This window comes from Mixophyes fleayi, chromosome 12, assembly GCF_038048845.1.
Source record: "Mixophyes fleayi isolate aMixFle1 chromosome 12, aMixFle1.hap1, whole genome shotgun sequence".
Classification (NCBI taxonomy): domain Eukaryota; kingdom Metazoa; phylum Chordata; class Amphibia; order Anura; family Limnodynastidae; genus Mixophyes; species Mixophyes fleayi.
In genome coordinates, this window is record NC_134413.1 from 81089863 (window position 1) to 81110658 (window position 20796).

At 46.3% G+C, this 20796-nt stretch overlaps 2 protein-coding genes across 12 annotated transcripts in view; one reads left to right on the top strand and one right to left on the bottom strand.

Moving 5' to 3' along the window:
- The window catches only part of TDRD10 (tudor domain containing 10), a 20291-nt gene extending 13303 nt beyond the window's left edge, over nucleotides 1-6988 (bottom strand). The window contains exons 1-7 of one of the 7 annotated variants that reach the window (XM_075192238.1): nucleotides 6886-6988; nucleotides 4855-4912; nucleotides 4495-4538; nucleotides 3683-3753; nucleotides 2685-2841; nucleotides 258-315; nucleotides 105-160 (exon numbers count right to left, since the gene is read on the bottom strand). In XM_075192238.1, coding sequence (XP_075048339.1) covers nucleotides 105-160; nucleotides 258-315; nucleotides 2685-2841; nucleotides 3683-3753; nucleotides 4495-4538; nucleotides 4855-4876 — 408 coding nt within the window. In that variant the 5' untranslated portion in view covers nucleotides 4877-4912; nucleotides 6886-6988. Of the gene's footprint in view, nucleotides 1-104; nucleotides 161-257; nucleotides 316-2684; nucleotides 2842-3682; nucleotides 3754-4494; nucleotides 4542-4854; nucleotides 4913-6660; nucleotides 6819-6842 lie in introns of those variants that run through there. The other 6 variants (XM_075192236.1, XM_075192235.1, XM_075192237.1 and 3 more) reach the window with 6 other exon arrangements.
- Nucleotides 6952-18779, top strand: SHE (Src homology 2 domain containing E). 5 transcript variants are annotated; one of them, XM_075192244.1, is made up of 7 exons: nucleotides 6952-7038; nucleotides 8157-8812; nucleotides 9544-9670; nucleotides 15158-15457; nucleotides 17211-17361; nucleotides 17483-17602; nucleotides 17838-18779. In XM_075192244.1, exons 2-7 carry the CDS (start codon nucleotides 8390-8392, stop codon nucleotides 18019-18021), a joined length of 1305 nt encoding a protein of 434 aa, XP_075048345.1. In that variant the 5' UTR covers nucleotides 6952-7038; nucleotides 8157-8389; the 3' UTR covers nucleotides 18022-18779. The 5 variants fall into 5 exon arrangements, with proteins under 5 accessions (XP_075048345.1, XP_075048342.1, XP_075048343.1 ...); XM_075192241.1 differs by having other exon boundaries at nucleotides 6953-7038; nucleotides 7865-8812; XM_075192242.1 differs by lacking the exon at nucleotides 6952-7038 and adding an exon at nucleotides 7505-7666 and having other exon boundaries at nucleotides 7865-8812.
- Nucleotides 18780-20796: the final 2017 nt, after the last annotated feature.

Genomic DNA, 20796 nt, shown 5'->3' on the forward strand with positions numbered 1-20796 from the left:
AGTCAACATGGCTGCACCCCCAAATAAAACAACCCCAGATAACCGCGTGAACGCTAAAGTGTCTGGTTTGCAATCAGAAGTAACAAAGGACAATTGTGACTCACGTCAGTGACATCAAACGGGAGATTTCTGATGACTATCTGGTCTTTAGGTTTCATGTCTGTAATGTTAATAATACAAAATAAAAAGTATTAATAATATATCATTCCTTTTCCCATTGTTAACTGCAGTGCGCTGACTTCTCTGCTACTAGTTACCTTTAGCACGGTCCCTCAAACTGCCGTCACCAACCGGTATAGACGTCATGTCCTGTAACTATAAAGACACAGTGCGAGAAGGGCGAGAAATATTAATGAAAAAAAATAAATGCATCCCACAATCCCATCACTTGGATTTTAAGCTGTTATATCCTACAGGTCTAGTTTTATCTATAATAACACTGTGAATCACTAGGCTGCACGCTCAGTGATGTCACTGGCTCCTAGTGACCGGATAGGCTGCACTCTCAGTGATGTCACTGGTTCCTAGTGACTGGATAGGCTGCACTCTCAGTGATGTCACTGGTCCCTAGTGACTGGATAGGCTGCACTCTCAGTGATGTCACTGGTCCCTAGTGACTGGATAGGCTGCATTCTCAGTGATGTCACTGGTTCCTAGTGACTGGATAGGCTGCACTCTCAGTGATGTCACTGGTCCCTAGTGACTGGATAGGCTGCACTCTCAGTGATGTCACTGGTTCCTAGTGACTGGATAGGCTGCACTCTCAGTGATGTCACTGGTCCCTAGTGACTGGATAGGCTGCACTCTCAGTGATGTCACTGGCTCCTAGTGACTGGATAGGCTGCACTCTCTGTGATGTCACTGGCTCCTAGTGACTGGATAGGCTGCACTCTCAGTGATGTCACTGGTCCCTAGTGACTGGATAGGCTGCACTCTCAGTGATGTCACTGGTCCCTAGTGACTGGATAGGCTGCATTCTCAGTGATGTCACTGGTTCCTAGTGACTGGATAGGCTGCACTCTCAGTGATGTCACTGGTCCCTAGTGACTGGATAGGCTGCACTCTCGGTGATGTCACTGGTCCCTAGTGACTGGATAGGCTGCACTCTCAGTGATGTCACTGGTCCCTAGTGACTGGATAGGCTGCACTCTCAGTGATGTCACTGGCTCCTAGTGACCGGATAGGCTGCACTCTCAGTGATGTCACTGGTTCCTAGTGACTGGATAGGCTGCACTCTCAGTGATGTCACCGGTCCCTAGTGACTGGATAGGCTGCACTCTCAGTGATGTCACTGGTTCCTAGTGACTGGATAGGCTGCACTCTCAGTGATGTCACTGGCTCCTAGTGACTGGATAGGCTGCACTCTCAGTGATGTCACTGGTTCCTAGTGACTGGATAGGCTGCACTCTCAGTGATGTCACTGGTTCCTAGTGACTGGATAGGCTGCACTCTCAGTGATGTCACTGGTTCCTAGTGACTGGATAGGCTGCACTCTCAGTGATGTCACTGGTTCCTAGTGACTGGATAGGCTGCACTCTCAGTGATGTCACTGGTTCCTAGTGACTGGATAGGCTGCACTCTCAGTGATGTCACTGGCTCCTAGTGACTGGATAGGCTGCACGCTCAGTGATGTCACTGGTTCCTAGTGACTGGATAGGCTGCACTCTCAGTTATGTCACTGGTTCCTAGTGACTGGATAGGCTGCACTCTCAGTGATGTCACTGGTTCCTAGTGACTGGATAGGCTGCACTCTCAGTGATGTCACTGGTTCCTAGTGACTGGATAGGCTGCACTCTCAGTGATGTCACTGGTCCCTAGTGACTGGATAGGCTGCACTCTCAGTGATGTCACTGGTCCCTAGTGACTGGATAGGCTGCATTCTCAGTGATGTCACTGGTTCCTAGTGACTGGATAGGCTGCACTCTCAGTGATGTCACTGGTCCCTAGTGACTGGATAGGCTGCACTCTCGGTGATGTCACTGGTCCCTAGTGACTGGATAGGCTGCACTCTCAGTGATGTCACTGGCTCCTAGTGACCGGATAGGCTGCACTCTCAGTGATGTCACTGGTTCCTAGTGACTGGATAGGCTGCACTCTCAGTGATGTCACCGGTCCCTAGTGACTGGATAGGCTGCACTCTCAGTGATGTCACTGGTTCCTAGTGACTGGATAGGCTGCACTCTCAGTGATGTCACTGGCTCCTAGTGACTGGATAGGCTGCACTCTCAGTGATGTAACTGGTTCCTAGTGACTGGATAGGCTGCACTCTCAGTGATGTCACTGGTTCCTAGTGACTGGATAGGCTGCACTCTCAGTGATGTCACTGGTTCCTAGTGACTGGATAGGCTGCACTCTCAGTGATGTCACTGGTTCCTAGTGACTGGATAGGCTGCACTCTCAGTGATGTCACTGGTTCCTAGTGACTGGATAGGCTGCACTCTCAGTGATGTCACTGGCTCCTAGTGACTGGATAGGCTGCACGCTCAGTGATGTCACTGGTTCCTAGTGACTGGATAGGCTGCACTCTCAGTTATGTCACTGGTTCCTAGTGACTGGATAGGCTGCACTCTCAGTGATGTCACTGGTTCCTAGTGACTGGATAGGCTGCACTCTCAGTCTACAGTCGGTCCTCTTGAATGTTACCGGCCTTACTAGACCGACTTAAGGCAGCGATAGAAAATCACCTGGGAGGTGCCGGGTCTTCTGTCCCGGGGTCTCTTGTCATATCCTGGGGCGAAAAACGGCTTTAGGACCAGGATGCGGCCATTGAGGGAGGTCATGTTAAGTTCGGCGATGGCTTGCTTGGCGTTCTCCTCGGATGACAGCTGAACGAATGCAAAGCTGTAACGAGAAACACACTTATTACGCAGACCCAAGGCACACTACCTGCATATCTGTTTATAGACCGGACATTAGGTTGCAGACCTGGAAACATAAAGACTACGTGACAAATATCAACTGAATCGGCTTCTTAATCTTTGGGACTTTCCTAGATTTGTACTAATCTCTGCGGGCGTAGTTTGTGTTTACCGAGCCCTAAAATACGCTTTTAAATGTTTACCACCACATCTAGACACCAATAGACTCACCGTAACGTAGATCAATAAAATACCATCTGGGGACCTGAACTTTGTCTTGCCTAGACCTCCTAACACCTTTATAGAAGCTAGATAAAATGGTGCTACAGGATTACTATTACACACGTATTTCTTCGTTTTACATTAGACACATACAAGGGCATTTTGCAAACAGATTTAGTGCCTCAGTGATGTCATTGCTCCCTGGCAAATCTACAGGCCTCATTACCATGAAAATGGGGGTAGCACACAAAATGGCTGCCTCCGCTATGTGCAGACGGCTTTTTTCAAACTGGGTCAACTTGTATTTTTACATTTTGACCCATTGGTATTACTGTTACACATTCTCTCTTCCACTCCTTCCACGCATTTGTTCCTGGCACAACGCTGGCACCCGTGGAGGATACCAGCTCACGGCTATCGTGATGTCGTATAGGCAATACCAGAAGCTGACCTAATTCAGTTCCACTTTTCTACTCCTATACTACAGAAACACCTATGAATAAGCAGCCCTGTGTGACTGGAAGAGGACGATGAAGACAGACTGGAGATCTTGGTTATGGTTAGAGAGCAGGTAACACTGCTGTTTGGTAAATCCGCAGTACCATTTCTGATCTTGCTGTATCTTCTTCACATATCGCGGCTCGTAGTCTTTGAAGAAAGTCAAAATGTCATCCTGAAACATAAGAGATCCAGCCTTCAGGTTCATAGAAATGATCTTATTTCTCAAAAACCATTGGAAATGTAGCAGTCTAAAGTGATACACTGTCCCAAGGAGCTTACAATCCAGTGGTATAATGGAAGACATTGTCCCAAGGAGCTTACAATCTAGTGCTATAATGGAAGACACTGTTCCACGGAACTTACAATCTAGTGGCACAATGGAAGACAGTGCCCCAAGGAGCTTACAATCTTATGGTACAATGGAAGACATTGCCCCAAGAAGCTTACAATCTAGTGGCACAATGGAAGACACTGTCCCAAGGAACTTACAATCTAGTGCTATAATGGAAGACACTGTCCCAAGGAGCTTACAATCTAGTGCTATAATGGAAGACACTGTCCCAAGGAGCTTACAATCTAGTGCTATAATGGAAGACACTGTCCCAAGGAGCTTACAATCTAGTGCTATAATGGAAGACACTTTTCCAAGGAGCATACAATCTAGTGGTACAATGGAAGACACTGTCCCAGGAGCTTACAATCTAGTGGTACAATATGATACCCTGTAAAATAAAGCTTCTATTTTAATGGTTTTATAAGAAACTCTGCCCAAGTCTAGATCAATTTAAAAGCTTAAGACAGGGGTCCGAACACCATTCCCCTGGAGATTCCGGATGAATCGCTGCTTTACAATCTCATTCAGTTACTTTATCAGCAATAAATATCTCCCTAGCGAAATCTGAAACTGATTTACCTCTCTTACGTCATAGGGCAAATTCCCAGCATAGACTCGGTCATCTGCTGAACAGGAAACAAAATGACATTTAAAGAAGAAAATGACACAGATAACACACATAATACCAATCAATAAGCCCCCAATCCAGTGGTATAATGGAATACCCTGTGTCAAAGAGCTTGCAATCTAGTGGGAGACTGTCCTTAGGAGCATTAATGCTAACGATTTTATGGAGAATTCTTGCCCAGTCTAAATACTATAAATTGTTTTAAAAGCTACGTAGGGCATATAATCAATAATCCATCCATTTTATTAGCTAACCATGCAACAACAATACATTTTAAAGAAAGTGGTGCTGGGTGAAAAGTGATAATTTACCGGAGGTTTTGGTAAAATCCATGGGTTTCTTATATCGGTTGCAGTTTCCGCCTGAAGCCTGTGAGACCAAACACAGATAGAGATTAAAAGACAGTTTCCTGTATAATAATAAATGGTCATATTGCTTTTGTCACAACCAGCTGCAGCATGTAGTAATACCAGTGCCCTGTCCTCACTAACACATCACTCATCTCCTGATACACTCTGTGCTGCTGGAGGACCCTGCTCCTTCTACTATATAACTCTCAGTCTGTGGCTTCCTGCTGCCTCCATTCTCCTCCTCACATCATGTCACTGCTCCTGTCACATGCAGCCCTGTCCTCACTAACACATCACTCATCTCCTGATATACTCTGTGCTGCTGGGGGACCCTGCTCCTTCCACTATATAACTCTCAGTCTGTGGCTTCCTGCTGCCTCCATTCCCCTCCTCACATCATGTCACTACCCCTGTCCTCACTAACACATCACTCATCCCCTGATATACTCTGTGCTGCTGGAGACCCTGCTCCTTCCACTATATAACTCTCAGTCTGTGGCTTCCTGCTGCCTCCATTCCCCTCCTCACATCATGTCACTGCCCCTGTCACATGCAGCCCTGTCCTCACTAACACATCACTCATCTCCTGATATACTCTGTGCTGCTGGGGACCCGGCTCCTTCCACTATATAACTCTGTCTGTGGCTTCCTGCTGCCTCCATTCCCCTCCTCACATCATGTCACTGCCCCTGTCACATGCAGCCCTGTCCTCACTAACACATCACTCATCTCCTGATATACTCTGTGCTGCTGGGGGACCCTGCTCCTTCCACTATATAACTCTCAGTCTGTGGCTTCCTGCTGCCTCCATTCCCCTCCTCACATCATGTCACTGCCCCTGTCACATGCAGCCCTGTCCTCACTAACACATCACTCATCTCCTGATATACTCTGTGCTGCTGGGGACCCGGCTCCTTCCACTATATAACTCTCAGTCTGTGACTTCCTGCTGCCTCCATTCCTCTCCTCACATCATGTCACTGCCCCGGTCACATGCAGCCCTGTCCTCACTAACACATCACTCATCTCCTGATATACTCTGTGCTGCTGGAGGACCCTGCTCCTTCCACTATATAACTCTCAGTCTGTGGCTTCCTGCTGCCTTCATTCCCCTCCTCACATCATGTCACTGCCCCTGTCACATGCAGCCCTGTCCTCACTAACACATCACTCATCTCCTGATATACTCTGTGCTGCTGGGGGACCCTGCTCCTTCCACTATATAACTCTCAGTCTGTGGCTTCCTGCTGCCTCCATTCCGCTCCTCACATCATGTCACTGCCCCTGTCACATGCAGCCCTGTCCTCACTAATACATCACTCATGTCCTGATATACTCTGTGCTGCTGGGACCCTGCTCCTCCCACTATATAACTCTCAGTCTGTGGCTTCCTGCTGCCTTCATTCCCCTCCTCACATCATGTCACTGCCCCTGTCACATGCAGCCCTGTCCTCACCAACACATCACTCGTCTCCTGATATACTCTGTGCTGCTGGGGGACCCTGCTCCTTCCACTATATAACTCTGTCTGTGGCTTCCTGCTGCCTCCATTCCCCTCCTCACATCATGTCACTGCCCCTGTCACATGCAGCTCTGTCCTCCCTAACACATCCCCTGATATACTCTGTGCTGCTGTGAGCACTCTGATCATGTGACTGAATGATAAGCTGAGCACACACAGATGACTGTAATAAGGTCTCAGACATTATTCTCCCTGTATAAAGCATAGAAATACTAATGTACAAGTATAATCTACCTGAGGCTCACCAGCTCTATTGTAACTACAAGTCCCAGCATGCCAAGAGGGAAAGCTGCGGCTCTCCAACTACATACAAGCCCCTGCTTAGCTGACAGGACATGCTGGGATTTGTAGTCCCCCACTCCCCAGTCAGGTCCGGTATATAATGTATAATATCTATATATCAGGTAGCACAGGGTCCTGGTGTTACCCCCGGGTGTCTCCTCTCTCTGCTTCCCGCCAGAATCCCTCACCAGTGTCTCCAGCCGGGGGTGTGAGTCAGGCAAACCCCAGCGGTGACGTCACTGGAGTCTGCCAGTCACAAGATGGCGGCCTCCTGTGACCAGAGGTGCAGGATATGGGGGGAGCACCAGGCAGAGCGCTGGATGTGAGACCCCAATCTGCAGGTATGGGGGGGTGATGTACCCCCAAAGTGTGTGTGTGTGGGAGGAGACTGCCCCCCCCTATACAGAGTGTGATGGGGGAGTGACAGAGATTCCCCCCCCCTATACAGAGGGTGATGGGGGAGTGACAGAGACTGCCCCCCCTATACAGAGGGTGATGAGGGGAGTGACAGAGACTGCCCCCCACTATACAGAGTGTGATGGGGGAGTGACAGAGACTGCCCCCCACTATACAGAGTGTGATGGGGGAGTGACAGAGACTGCCCCCCCCCCCCTATACAGAGGGGGATGAGGGGAGTGACAGAGACTGCCCCCCCCTATACAAAGGGTTATTGGGGGAGTGACAGAGACTGCCCCCCACTATACAGAGGGTGATGGGGGAGTGACAGAGACTGCCCCCCTATACAGAGGGGGATGGGGGGAGTGACAGAGACTGCCCCCCCCTATACAGAGGGTGATGGAGGGAGTGACAGAGACTGCCCCCCCCCTATACAGAGGGTGATGGGGGAGTGACACAGACTGCCCCCCCTATACAGAGGGTGATGGGGGAGTGACAGAGACTACCCCCCTTCCCCCTATACAGAGGGTGATGGGGGAGTGACAGAGACTGCCCCCCCTATACAGAGGTTGGGTGAGTATATTTGTTTTTCACAGCACTGTATAAAGGTTGATGAGATCTCTTTAGTGCTGTCTATAGAGGGACAAGCAGAGACCGCCTTCCATTGAACCATAAAGGAAACGCACTTCCTCTCCCCTGGGAAAGAGACTGTTTTCTGGAGAGCTGCTTGACGTGAGTGTGATTCCTAATCACACAATATCTGTGTTTCAGAGCGCCGCAGACTGCTGGTCCCTCTATTGTTTGCTGACAGCCTTAGACCTCCCTGGTTTATGCTGTGTGATTGCCAGTCCTCCGTTCAGAGCATGAGGAGCCTCCTTTTATCTGGGCAACCTCCACACGTCCTACCAAGACTGACGGCACCACCAGAACTTCAGTAGACCTTCCTATACCACGACATCTACCAGACATCCCCCTGGTCAGTGGCCAACGTAGACCCCATCCCTGAAACTCTGTTAAACCTTCCTAGGACGACCCGAGAAATAATCAACATACTCTCTTCCAGGAACAGTCTGGGCCAGTTTCCCACTTCAAAGACCAGGCTGGGACAACCACAATCTAGAAATTCCCCGGACCCCACCTCAAAAATAAATCTAGAGACCCTGGCAGCGGTGTGGGCCAGAGAAGCCAGCATCGGTCACTGGATACTGGGAACCCCTGGATAGTGCAGGCCGACGACTTGGGGCCCCTGCGGCCCTTGGCCTGTAGGAATATTCCGTCCGTTCGGTGACTCTGGTCATGGCAAAGTGGTTCAAGGAGCTCCCCTTGACGCTGAAGAATGTTTCAGACAGGGCTAAACCTGGGCTCCCGGGGGCCAAGACGCTCCCGAAAGTCGGGGCCTCCCGCAAAAATTCTTGCTCGGATTCGGCGGCGTCCCAAGGTTCCTCCGTGAAGAACCGCAAGAACTCCTCGTCCGATGGGCAGGGGAAAGGTCTGAAGGATAGCCGGTTGTCCAGAGAGGTTCTGCAGAGCTTTCTGCCGGGAAAGAGCCGCAAAAACTCAAGGGATGACATCGGGGTTGTCCGGGCCCCTAAGGGACACGGCACCTACATCAACCGGCTCATCAAGGTGGACCCCAATTTGCAGGAGAAGAACGGAAGGAATTTCCAGGAAGACAATGAGCCGGGGCAAGAGAAGGAGAAGGGGGTCAAGGAGGAAACGGTGAGTACGTACTGACCACGGCTAAATTGCCCATTTATCCTACCTATAATTTATGGATTATGTTCACTTATCAGCCATAGACTCCAATGGTACAGCGCCCCCAGTGGACAAATTAATGTATAACTTGTACAATCTTTCTCTTTTTCATCGGCTAGTTACGTTATAAGTCTATAAAGTAATCTTTAATAATTAGGATGTCTCTTTAACTACCGTTACTGCCTTTATCAGTACCCTACACCAACATGCTGTAATATATTCCTTTAATCGTGGGGCCATTATATTGCAGACGGCCTCTTGTCATTATATTTGGGGGTGCTATAAACCCGGCTTCTGTGATTTCTACTTTTTGTAACTATTTAAAAAGAACATTATACTGAAATATATTTTATTCGAAGAACAGTATATACTTGCTGAGTAAAAGCCTTGCAAATTATGATAAATTTTTCACAATGATTTAGCCAGTAGGGGGCGCTGTTTCATCTTAATTGATGGCCCTTGCTGTGTGTACCTTTAATGATAATTTACAGGTGTAACATGGTATCAGTGAGTATTGGGAGGGCTAATTTCTTATGGATATTCACCCAGCCCACAGAACCGCCACCGTGCAGTGACCAGCGCCCTTACGGCGTGGCGACCAGGGGTACAGCCTGCAGGTGGCATATGGAGTGATTATAGCCAAATGGGTTACTTTGTGTGTTTTTACCATGCCCAATATCCACTCCCAAACACAGATCATTATCTTGGAGGATTATTCCGACCCCTACGATGCCACGCGCACGAAAGGTCAGCGGGATACGGAGAGGGTCGGGGAGAACGACGGGTACATGGAGCCGTACGATGCCCAGCAGATGATAACTGGTGAGTACACCCTCCACCCGCTTTTTATTGCAGCATTTAGTTTGACTAGATCACATCCCTGCGCCGTACGGCAAGTCCTCGTAACTACCACACCGCCCCCCCCCCCTCCCCCACCCTCCTCTATCTGCAACACGTACTCTCCCCCCCCATGTCGCTGGAGCCTTGTTGTGCATGATCATGCCCCCCCCCCCTCTCCTGGGGGACAGAGCAAATCAGGGTGTCAGTAGGGAAACGTCACATTAACCCCTTCACAGCCTACAGTCTACAAAAGTACGCTGTCATCACTTTTCGGTAAAGGTCTCCCAGCCCTCTCTCTCTCCCCCTCCGTGGGGGGCGGGGGTTGAAGTTCACGACCCTGTAGTTTTAAGCTGTGACTATGTGCTCTTTTCCCAAACTCCAGTCCTTATCTCTCCCACCAGGAGGAAACCCGGGCTTCCTTCCCCCCTCCCCTACGTCCCTGGATCTGGATATTCCCCCCTCCCCCCTTATCAGTAGTGTGGGACTTTTAGCCAAGCTTTAAAATTGATTCATATAAAATCTGACCTTATCTATACTACATTACAGTAGGGGGGCATTATTCCTTAAACCACATAAGATTTTGTAATGAACACTAGAATATTGTTTGTACACCTTGATACACCATTATAGAAGGTAAGTATAGTTACCATCTGATATTACAATAACATATTGCAGAAAGGTGGGCAGGGCATTTAGCCTTTTTACTTAATTTCGTTCACCAACGTTTTACTCAACCTGCCTCCGAGTCCCCACAAATAGGACTTTGTATACAGGAGCTTGAAATCTAGTAATAATTTTAAATTGGATGGTTTTCGTATTGATGGAATACAAGCCAGGTAATAAAAATTTCAGCATCTGATTGGTTGTTATGGGCCACACCTCCGCTTTTTCTTTTTAGAAGGTGTGATAGATCTACCCCCCCCCCCCCCCCCCCCCCCAAGTCGCAGTTCTCTGACCCTATACGGGCGCTCAGTGATGTTATACCGGGCGCGGGGATGATTTCTAATACCCTTATAAGCTAGATCAGACCTGGCCAACCTTACTGAAACTACAAGTCCCAGAATGCTCTAGCAGTTATTGACTGGCGATCTCCTGGCAAAGCATGCTGGGGTTTGTAGTTTCACAACCCCTGGAGAGCCACAGGTCGGCCAGGCCTGAGATAGATGCAGTAGAGGAGAGGAGGGGGTGGGGGGTGTGACTCTTAATAATACATCGGGTGGACCTTGATGAAAATCCTGCACAGAAAAGGTTTTGTAACCCATAGCAGCCATTGGGCTCGTGCGCCAGTTTTCAAAATGTCCGCCCTTGAGCCATCCTGTACTTGTCGATGTCACAAATGTTTTATTATAACCGATGTCACCGCTATATAGTGAATAAGTCTGCAGAAATGGGCTCGTCTGTCTAGTTTGTGAAGGTTGTCGTCACTGTGTATTTACATAAATCTGTATGTAACACATATACACCATCTCCGTTCATTAAGGGTATTTTCCAAACTCTCGGAGCCCCTTTTGTGGACCTGGGTGTGACTTCCCCTGTCTGCTTCCTGCTTCTCGGGCTGGCTTCCTATTGTGGACTGTTTAATGGACTGACAGGAAGACATGGCGGCTAACAGGATGGGCCCTGTTGCCATGGCGCCGGGAGGAATGGGATAGCCAGCTGTCCGGGCTCCAGCCATGGGGGGGGGGGGGCACGAGAGGACTCTCTCGTTCTCTCTCTCTCGTTCTCTCTCTCTCTTGTACGCTCTCTTTCTCGTGTTATCTCTCTCGTTCTCTCTCTCTCTCTCTTTCGTTCTCTCTCTCTCTCTCGTCTCTCTCTCTTTCGTTCTCTCTCTCTCTCTCTCGTTCTCTCTCTCTCTCTCTCTCGTTCTCTCTCTCTCTCGTTCTCTCTCTCTCTCTCTCTCGTTCTCTCTCTCTCTCTCTCTCTCTCTCTTGTACGCTATCTTTCTCGTGTTATCTCTCTCGTTCTCTCTCTTTCTCGTTCTCTCTCTTTCTCGTTCTCTCTTTCGTTCTCTCTCTCTCTTTCGTTCTCTCTCTCTCTTTCGTTCTCTCTCTCTCTTTCGTTCTCTCTCTCTCTCTCTTTCGTTCTCTCTCTCTCTCTCTTTCGTTCTCTCTCTCTCTCTCTCTCTCTCTCTCTTTCGTTCTCTCTCTCTTTCGGTTCTCTCTCTCTTTCGTTTCTCTCTCTCTCTCTTTTGTTTCTCTCTCTCTCTCTCTCTCTCTCTCTCTCTCTCTCTCTCTTTTGTTTCTCTCTCTCTCTCTCTCTCTCTCTCTCTTTTGTTTCTCTCTCTCTCTCTCTCTCTCTCTCTCTTTTGTTTCTCTCTCTCTCTCTCTCTCTCTCTCTTTTGTTTCTCTCTCTCTCTCTCTCTTTTGTTCTCTCTCTCTCTCTCTTTTGTTTCTCTCTCTCTCTTTTGTTTCTCTCTCTCTCTCTCTTTTGTTTCTCTCTCTCTCTCTCTCTTTCGTCTCTCTCTCTCTCTCTCTCTCTCTCTCTCTCTCGTTTCTCTCTCTCTCTCTTTCGTTTCTCTCTCTCTCTCTCTTTCGTTTCTCTCTCTCTCTCTCTTTCGTTTCTCTCTCTCTCTCTCTTTCGTTTCTCTCTCTCTCTTTCGTTTCTCTCTCTCTCTTTCGTTTCTCTCTCTCTCTTTCGTTTCTCTCTCTCTCTTTCGTTTCTCTCTCTCTCTTTCGTTTCTCTCTCTCTCTTTCGTTTCTCTCTCTCTTTCGTTTCTCTCTCTCTTTCGTTTCTCTCTCTCTTTCGTTTTCTCTCTCTCTCTTTCGTTTCTCTCTCTCTTTCGTTTCTCTCTCTCTTTCGTTTCTCTCTCTCTTTCGTTTCTCTCTCTCTTTCGTTTCTCTCTCTCTTTCGTTTCTCTCTCTCTCTCTTTCGTTTCTCTCTCTCTCTCTTTCGTTTCTCTCTCTCTCTCTTTCGTTTCTCTCTCTCTCTCTCTCTCTCTCTTTTGTTTCTCTCTCTCTCTTTTGTTTCTCTCTCTCTCTCTTTCGTTTCTCTCTCTCTCTCTCTCTCTCTCTCTCTTTCGTTTCTCTCTCTCTCTCTTTCGTTTCTCTCTCTCTCTCTTTCGTTTCTCTCTCTCTCTCTTTCGTTTCTCTCTCTCTCTCTTTCGTTTCTCTCTCTCTCTCTTTCGTTTCTCTCTCTCTTTCGTTCTCTCTCTTTCGTTCTCTCTCTCTTTCGTTCTCTCTCTCTCTCTCTTTCGTTCTCTTTCGTTCTCTCTCTCTCTTTCGTTCTCTCTCTCTCTTTCGTTCTCTCTCTCTCTCTCTCGTTCTCTCTCTCTCTCTCTCTCTCGTTCTCTCTCTCTCTCGTTCTCTCTCTCTCTCTCTCTCTCTTTCGTTCTCTCTCTCTCTCTTTCGTTCTCTCTCTCTCTTTCTCTCTTTCGTTCTCTCTCTCTCTCTCTTTCTCTCTTTCGTTCTCTCTCTCTCTTTCGTTCTCTCTCTCTTTCTCTCTTTCGTTCTCTCTCTCTCTTTCTCTCTTTCGTTCTCTCTCTCTCTCTCTCTTTCTCTCTTTCGTTCTCTCTCTCTCTTTCGTTCTCTCTCTCTCTTTCGTTCTCTCTCTCTCTTTCGTTCTCTCTCTCTCTCTCTCTCTCTCTCTTTCGTTCTCTTTCGTTCTCTTTCGTTCTCTCTCTCTCTCTTTCTCTTTTTTTTGTTCCCTCTTTCATTCACGCTCTCTCTCTTTCATTTGCGCTCTCGTTCTCTCTCGTTGTTTCTCACTCTCTCGTTCTCTCTTTCGTTCGCGCTCTCTCTCTTTCGTTCGCGCTCTCTCTCTTTCGTTCGCGCTCTCTCTCTTTCGTTCGCGCTCTCTCTCGTTCGCGCTCTCTCTTTTTCGTTCTTTCCCTCTCTCTCTTTAGTTCTTTCCCTCTCTCTCTCTCTTTCGTTCTTTCCCTCTCTCTCTCTCTCTTTCGTTCTTTCCCTCTCTCTCTCTCTCTTTCGTTCTTTCCCTCTCTCTCTCTCTCTTTCGTTCTTTCCCTCTCTCTCTCTCTCTTTCGTTCTTTCCCTCTCTCTCTCTCTCTTTCGTTCTTTCCCTCTCTCTCTCTCTCTCTTTCGTTCTTTCCCTCTCTCTCTCTCTCTCTCTCTCTCTTTCGTTCTTTCCCTCTCTCTCTCTCTCTCTCTTTCGTTCTTTCCCTCTCTCTCTCTCTCTCTCTCTCTCTTTCGTTCTTTCCCTCTCTCTCTCTCTTTCGTTCTTTCCCTCTCTCTCTCTCTTTCGTTCTTTCCCTCTCTCTCTCTCTCTCTCTCTCTCTCTTTCGTTCTTTCCCTCTCTCTCTCTCTCTCTTTCGTTCTTTCCCTCTCTCTCTCTCTCTCTTTCGTTCTTTCCCTCTCTCTCTCTCTCTCTCTCTTTCGTTCTTTCCCTCTCTCTCTCTCTCGTTCTTTCCCTCTCTCTTTTGCGCATGCGCTCGCTCTCTCTTTCTCCCTCTTTTGCTCTCTATCTTTTGCTCTCTCCCCCTCTCTTTCTTTCGCTCTCTCTCTTTCACTCTCTCGCTCCCCCCTGCACGGCGGCCATTTTTAGTACCTCTAACCATTATAAATGCTGCAAGTTTTTCTGTTCAAAATATCTTGACATCATTAAAACCATGTATCTGTAATACAATCCTGTCCCGTACATTATATAACATTCCCTGCGCTTACAGTGGCCGCCTCCATCTGTATATAGGAATCTGCTGCATATTAACCCTTTCGCCGATAAAAGAAGGAAAAATTGTGATGTGGTTGGGTGTCTTTTTTTATTTGTAACATACTTTAATATTAATTGTGTATAATTTATCAGTCACGTTATAGCCTTATAATCTTTCAGGGAGTATAATCTTGTGTAAATGACAGATCAGTGGTCTGTGTTTATGAATGTCAGTGTTGACATAATTAGAGCCCTTAATAGGGAAAATAGACTCTTGGAATCATCGACGTTTAGTGAAACATCTGAATAAACGATCCTTTTCCTATTATAAACATTGGCGAGAGCTGCCAGGTAGCGCAGTCCACGGACGCCCGGAACAGTGCCAGGGTGACGTGAGGAACGGGAGACTGTTGGCTTTGCTTACAGGGCACTGGGATGGGGCGCCCAGGTGCAACCCCGAAACTGGATTTATTTTACACAGTTATTTCCTGCAGATTATTTCATATAATTTCTATTGGTTCCCTCTAGTTAGCACAGTGCTACTTTAAAGGACCACTACAGAGGGAGGAAATAAAATAAAATGTTGACTTTAAACACCAACGTTTCAGAAAAACTTTATTTTATTTCCTTAGTGCTCTGCTAATGTCTATAATTAATAGTATTATGCTTGAGGGGGTGGCACCACCTACAGGCAGCAAGCAGCTATGGCAGCCTTCTCACGTCCTAGACTTGGGTAAGCTGTAGGTCAAACTAGGTGGAGAACCACAAGTGCCAGCAAGAGAGAGGTACGGTACAAGGGGTGTACCACCATTATAGATATACGACTTCTTCCTGTAATACTGATCCCCTATAATTGTTATATTGTAGAGATCCGGCGCAGGGGTTCCAAAGACCAACTGATTACCGAGCTTCTCCTGCTGGAGCTGGGCTCGCCCTGCGAGGTTAAGATAGAGGCCAAGAGGCAGGGGGGCCAGGAGCCTCTGGCAAAGCCGCCTCAGCTGTACGACACGCCCTACGAGCCCCCCAAGACAGACGTAGAAGGAGAGGGGCAGGAGAAGAAGCAGCGGGCGGCCGATGGGACGCGGCCGGAGAATGATGAGAGGCCGGCGGAGGAGTACGAGCAGCCCTGGGAGTGGAAAAAGGAGCATATTGTTAGAGCGCTCTCAGGTGAGAAATGTGCAGGTTCTCCCCCGCCCCCCCACCAGCAGTGCCCCCTTGTGGGGGCTATTGGACCTACACTGCCCTTGTCTCTTCTTCTTCCTTCTTCTTTTTCTTTCTTCTTCTTTTTCTTCTCTTTTTCTTCTTTCTTTCTTCTTCTTTTTCTTCTTTCTTTCTTCTTCTTTTTCTTCTTTCTTTCTTCTTCTTTTTCTTCTTTCTTTCTTCTTCTTTTTCTTCTTTCTTTCTTCTTCTTTTTCTTCTTTCTTTCTTCCTTCTTCTTTTTCTTCTTTCTTCCTTCCTCATCTTTTTCTTCTTTCTTCCCTCTTCTTCTTTCTTCCTTCTTCTTTTTCTTCTTTCTTCCTTCTTCTTTTTCTTCTTTCTTCCTTCTTCTTTTTCTTCTTTCTTCCTTCTTCTTTTTCTTCTTTCTTCCTTCCTCATCTTTTTCTTCTTTCTTTCTTCTTCTTCTTTTTCTTCTTTCTTCCTTCTTTTTCTTCTTTCTTCCTTCTTCTTTTTCTTCTTTCTTCCTTCTTCTTTTTCTTCTTTCTTCCTTCCTCATCTTTTTCTTCTTTCTTCCCTCTTCTTCTTTCTTCCTTCTTCTTTTTCTTCTTTCTTCCTTCTTCTTTTTCTTCTTTCTTCCTTCTTCTTTTTCTTCTTTCTTCCTTCTTCTTTTTCTTCTTTCTTCCTTCCTCATCTTTTTCTTCTTTCTTTCTTCTTCTTCTTCTTTTTCTTCTTTCTTCCTTCTTTTTCTTCTTTCTTCCTTCTTCTTTTTCTTCTTTCTTCCTTCTTCTTTTTCTTCTTTCTTCCTTCTTTTTCTTCTTTCTTCCTTCTTCTTTTTCTTCTTTCTTCCTTCTTTTTCTTCTTTCTTCCTTCTTCTTTTTCTTCTTTCTTCCTTCTTTTTCTTCTTTCTTCCTTCTTCTTTTTCTTCTTTCTTCCTTCCTCATCTTTTTCTTCTTTCTTTCTTCTTCTTCTTTTTCTTCTTTCTTCCTTCTTTTTCTTCTTTCTTCCTTCTTCTTTTTCTTCTTTCTTCCTTCTTCTTTTTCTTCTTTCTTCCTTCTTCTTCTTTTTCTTCTTTCTTCTTCCTTCTTCTTCTTTTTCTTCTTTCTTCTTTCTTCCTTCTTTTTCTTCTTTCTTCTTTCTTCCTTCTTCTTCTTTTTCTTCTTTCTTCCTTCTTCTTTTTCTTCTTTCTTCCTTCTTCTTTTTCTTCTTTCTTCCTTCTTCTTTTTCTTCTTTCTTCCTTCTTCTTTTTCTTCCTTCTTCTTTTTTTTCTTCCTTCTTCTTTTTCTTCCTTCTTCTTTTTTTTCTTCCTTCTTCTTTTTCTTCCTTCTTCCTTCTTCTTCTTTTTCTTCCTTCTTCCTTCTTCTTTTTCTTCCTTCTTCTTTTTTTTCTTCCTTCTTCTTTTTCTTCTTTTTTTTCTTCCTTCTTCTTTTTCTTCTTTCTTCTTTCTTCCTTCTTCTTCTTTTTCTTCTTTCTTCCTTCTTCTTTTTCTTCTTTCTTCCTTCTTCTTTTTCTTCTTTCTTCCTTCTTCTTCTTTTTCTTCTTTCTTCTTCTTTTTTTTCTTCCTTCTTCTTTTTCTTCCTTCTTCCTTCTTCTTCTTTTTCTTCTTTCTTCCTTCTTCTTTTTCTTCTTTCTTTCATGCTGGCATATGACAAAAGTGTGAGATGGCAAAGCATAGCATGCCAGTTATATTTGCAGGGCAGTCTTCTGTATTTGAGAACGTGCCTCACTCACACCCCATCTACCATTTTTTCCCTGTGGCCTGCAGTCCAGTTTGAGAGCAGCGAGCGCTCCCCTGTCAAAGAGGAGGTGGTCCGGCTCCACCAGCGGCAGAAAAGTTGGACGTCGAAAGTCTTGAAGCAGACTCAGCCGGAGCACAGTGACAAGGTGGACCCGACTGTCCCCCTGGAGAAACAGAGGTGCGATTTAAAATATCTTATGTGATTGTGTATATTTTTGGGGGGGTGTTTGCTTGTTGAACGACCAGTGTTGTGTGGTTTGCAATTCATTGTGTGCCTGTTGCTCCCTCTTCGGCCACAGCTGGTATCACGGAGCCGTGACCCGCGCGGAGGCAGAGAGTAGACTGCAGTCATGTCGAGAGGCCAGCTACCTCCTGCGGAACAGCGAGTCCGGCAACAGCAAATACTCCATTGCCCTAAAGTGAGTATGATGAGGAGCTGACACTTTGTTTTGTGGGGTGGGGTAACTTGTTGCCTGTTGTGTCGCCTTCCTGCTGCTCAGTAGGCAGACGTTGGGTGAGGGCTGTCCTGTGGGATGTATGAGATTTCTCCTTTGGGGGTTGGCGGTCGAGATTTGTGAATTAAAGTTGGTGGCCAAGGGCCACTACTGCTCTTGGACGACGCGCCCTAAATCCCCCCCCTCTGTCTCCCCATAGGACCAGCCAAGGCTGCGTACACATCATCGTGGCTCAAACCAAAGACAACAAATTCACTCTGAACCAGACGGGCGGCGTTTTCTGCAGCATCCCGGCGGTGATCCATTATTACTCCAACCAAAAGCTGCCCTTCAAGGGGGCTGAACACATGAGCTTGTTGTACCCCGTGCCCAGGATCCACTGAGACGTGCCCCTCTCCGCCTCCGCCGCTGTGCCCTCCGCTCTGCTACAGATTCTCGTATAACCACCCCAATATCCTTCTTACGCCTGCAATCAGGAACTTGCTTAACCCTGAATTTTGGCTAATCGTTGACATCCCCCTTTCAAACCAATATGAGATCGTCACAATGCAAGAGTCTCTGACATCCCTACAATATTATCACTTATACGTCATATTCTCTGACGGACATTACGGTCCCCAGCTTCTGAACTATAGACAGTGCGCGGTTGAGCGCCAATGTTTTATATCCCCCCCCCCTCCCCCCTACAAGAAATAGATCTGGACATTGAAACAGATGAGCGAATGTTACAGAACGTTTAGAGGAGGTGACCGTTGTGTTGAGGCAGGATTATAAGACATCGGCGTATGATGGGAAGTCGTATGTGCGTCTGCATGTTACAAAGAGCGAATCGAGACTGGTCCGTTAACGGATACTAGACTGGCTTTAATTATGTAAATAATTAGCATGTTCTCCAGACATAAGGTTTCATGCCAAACCTATTTTAAGACGGTAAAAACAATAAATAAATGAATGTTTGGCTAAAAAAAAATAAAGACCCAACTTCCGACAGGGAAACTTCCGCAACTTAAGACAGGCTGTAGTTCACTCTGGCCGCCAGTATGTGGCGCTGGACTCCATGTATTTCACCTTTGCAAAAAAATAGAGAATATATTTGCTTGTATTATAAATGTATACTAGCTAATAAATGTTTGTACATTTACCAGTTCTGTGTGTACATTCAATGCTTCAGTAACTGTGTTTTTCAAATATTACTTGCAATTACTGATGTTTTCTTAGATCGTCTCATTGAATGCAGTATACGGTGATATTGAGCTGTGTATAACGGTATAGTCCTGTGTGGGTATAATATAGAGGTACAAGTGTCACTGAGCTGTCTATAATTGTAGAGTTATTTCCATTGCCCTTTGAGACGGCACAGAGCTGCTTTTCAGACAAAATTATCCGTTGGGGAGAGCTCAGTAGATAAGTGTCAAAGCTGCCGTTGTCCCTGGAGAGACATCGCCAGTTGGGAGACGACGGACGGGCCAGGCTCTCGTAGGGGCTTTGTGGTTCCAGATAAGGGCCTGGAAGAAATGATCCTGCGTAGAGCCTGGGAAATTTCAGGGAGTTTCTCACCAAGCTCTGCCGGTACATGCCCCTCTGTCACTGGTCAGATGAATTGTTTTGACGTGAGCCGTCTGTTCTGTTAATCCATTTCCTGAAAGCCGTATCACAGACAAATGTAGCCCCAACCACACTTTTAGAACCGTCTCCTGAGAGGGCTGCAGTCATTTGAGCTACTGTGACATCGCTGCCCCTGTGTATCAAGGGCATTTCTACAAAGCAAGCCTGCCAAGCTGTCAGTCACTCTGTGTCTGTGTAGGTTTCACCAATACCCGATTGGTTCTACCCTAGAAGTTTACTGTCCTCAAGTACCGTAAATTGGTGCCAACCAGAGTCCAGAGGACTCCGTAAGGCGTAGCCGTCATCTTCGCTCCCCTAATTTAAAAGTCAATATGTGGTCTCGGACCATCAGATACAACACTTACTTGCATTATAAAATAAACAGACGTGTGGTACATTTTTTGGTGGGGTGTGGCTCTATTTTTAGTCCTATTTTAGGTTGACTGACCCCTCACCCGTATCGTACAGAAATTGTTCTATCTTTAGACCATCTACTCATGAATGGACGCGCTGCTAAGCTCCGCTTCCTGCGCGATGCTGGGAACCTGCAGAGCGAAGCACCCAGGGAACGCTCTAGCTCTGTCGCTCACAAGAGGAATTTTCTAAAAACTTTTTTTTTTTTTTCTGACTCTTAAAATATATTTATATGTTGGTTCCCCATTCTGACTTCTGCTTGTGGCTTCTCAGAGGAAGAGCTGTCTCTGCTATTCTCTTACTCTATTGTCAGATTTAGGATAGTTTGTTTACTCAATGGATTTACCACTGATACAGAACAATGGACTAATGTCTTATAATCTATAACTTATTATATATTTAGCATTATGGTGTATAGATGTGATCACTATACTGTAGGTGAGATATTACCAGTGATGTATACAGTGATATCACTCCCTCTATGTGTCCTGGAGATCTGGTGTATAGATCTGATCACTATACTGTAGGTGAGATATTACCAGTGATGTATACAGTGATATCACTCCCTCTCTGTGTCCTGGAGATCTGGTGAATAGATCTGATCACTATACTGTAGGTGAGATATTACCAGTGATGTGTACAGTGATATCACTCCCTCTATGTCCTGGAGATCTGGTGTATATATCTGATCACTATACTGTAGGTGAGATATTACCAGTGATGTATACAGTGATATCACTCCCTCTCTGTGTCCTGGAGATCTGGTGTATAGATCTGAACACTATACTGTAGGTGAGATATTACCAGTGATGTATACAGTGATATCACTCCCTCTCTGTGTCCTGGAGATCTGGTGTATAGATCTGATCACTATACTGTAGATGAGATATTACCAGTGATGTATACAGTGATATCACTCCCTCTCTGTGTCCTGGAGATCTGGTGTATAGATCTGATCACTATACTGTAGGTGAGATATTACCAGTGATGTATACAGTGATATCACTCCCTCTATGTCCTGGAGATCTGGTGTATAGATCTGATCACTATACTGTAGGTAAGATATTACCAGTGATGTATACAGTGATATCACTCCCTCTCTATGTCCTGGAGATCTGGTGTATAGATCTGATCACTAT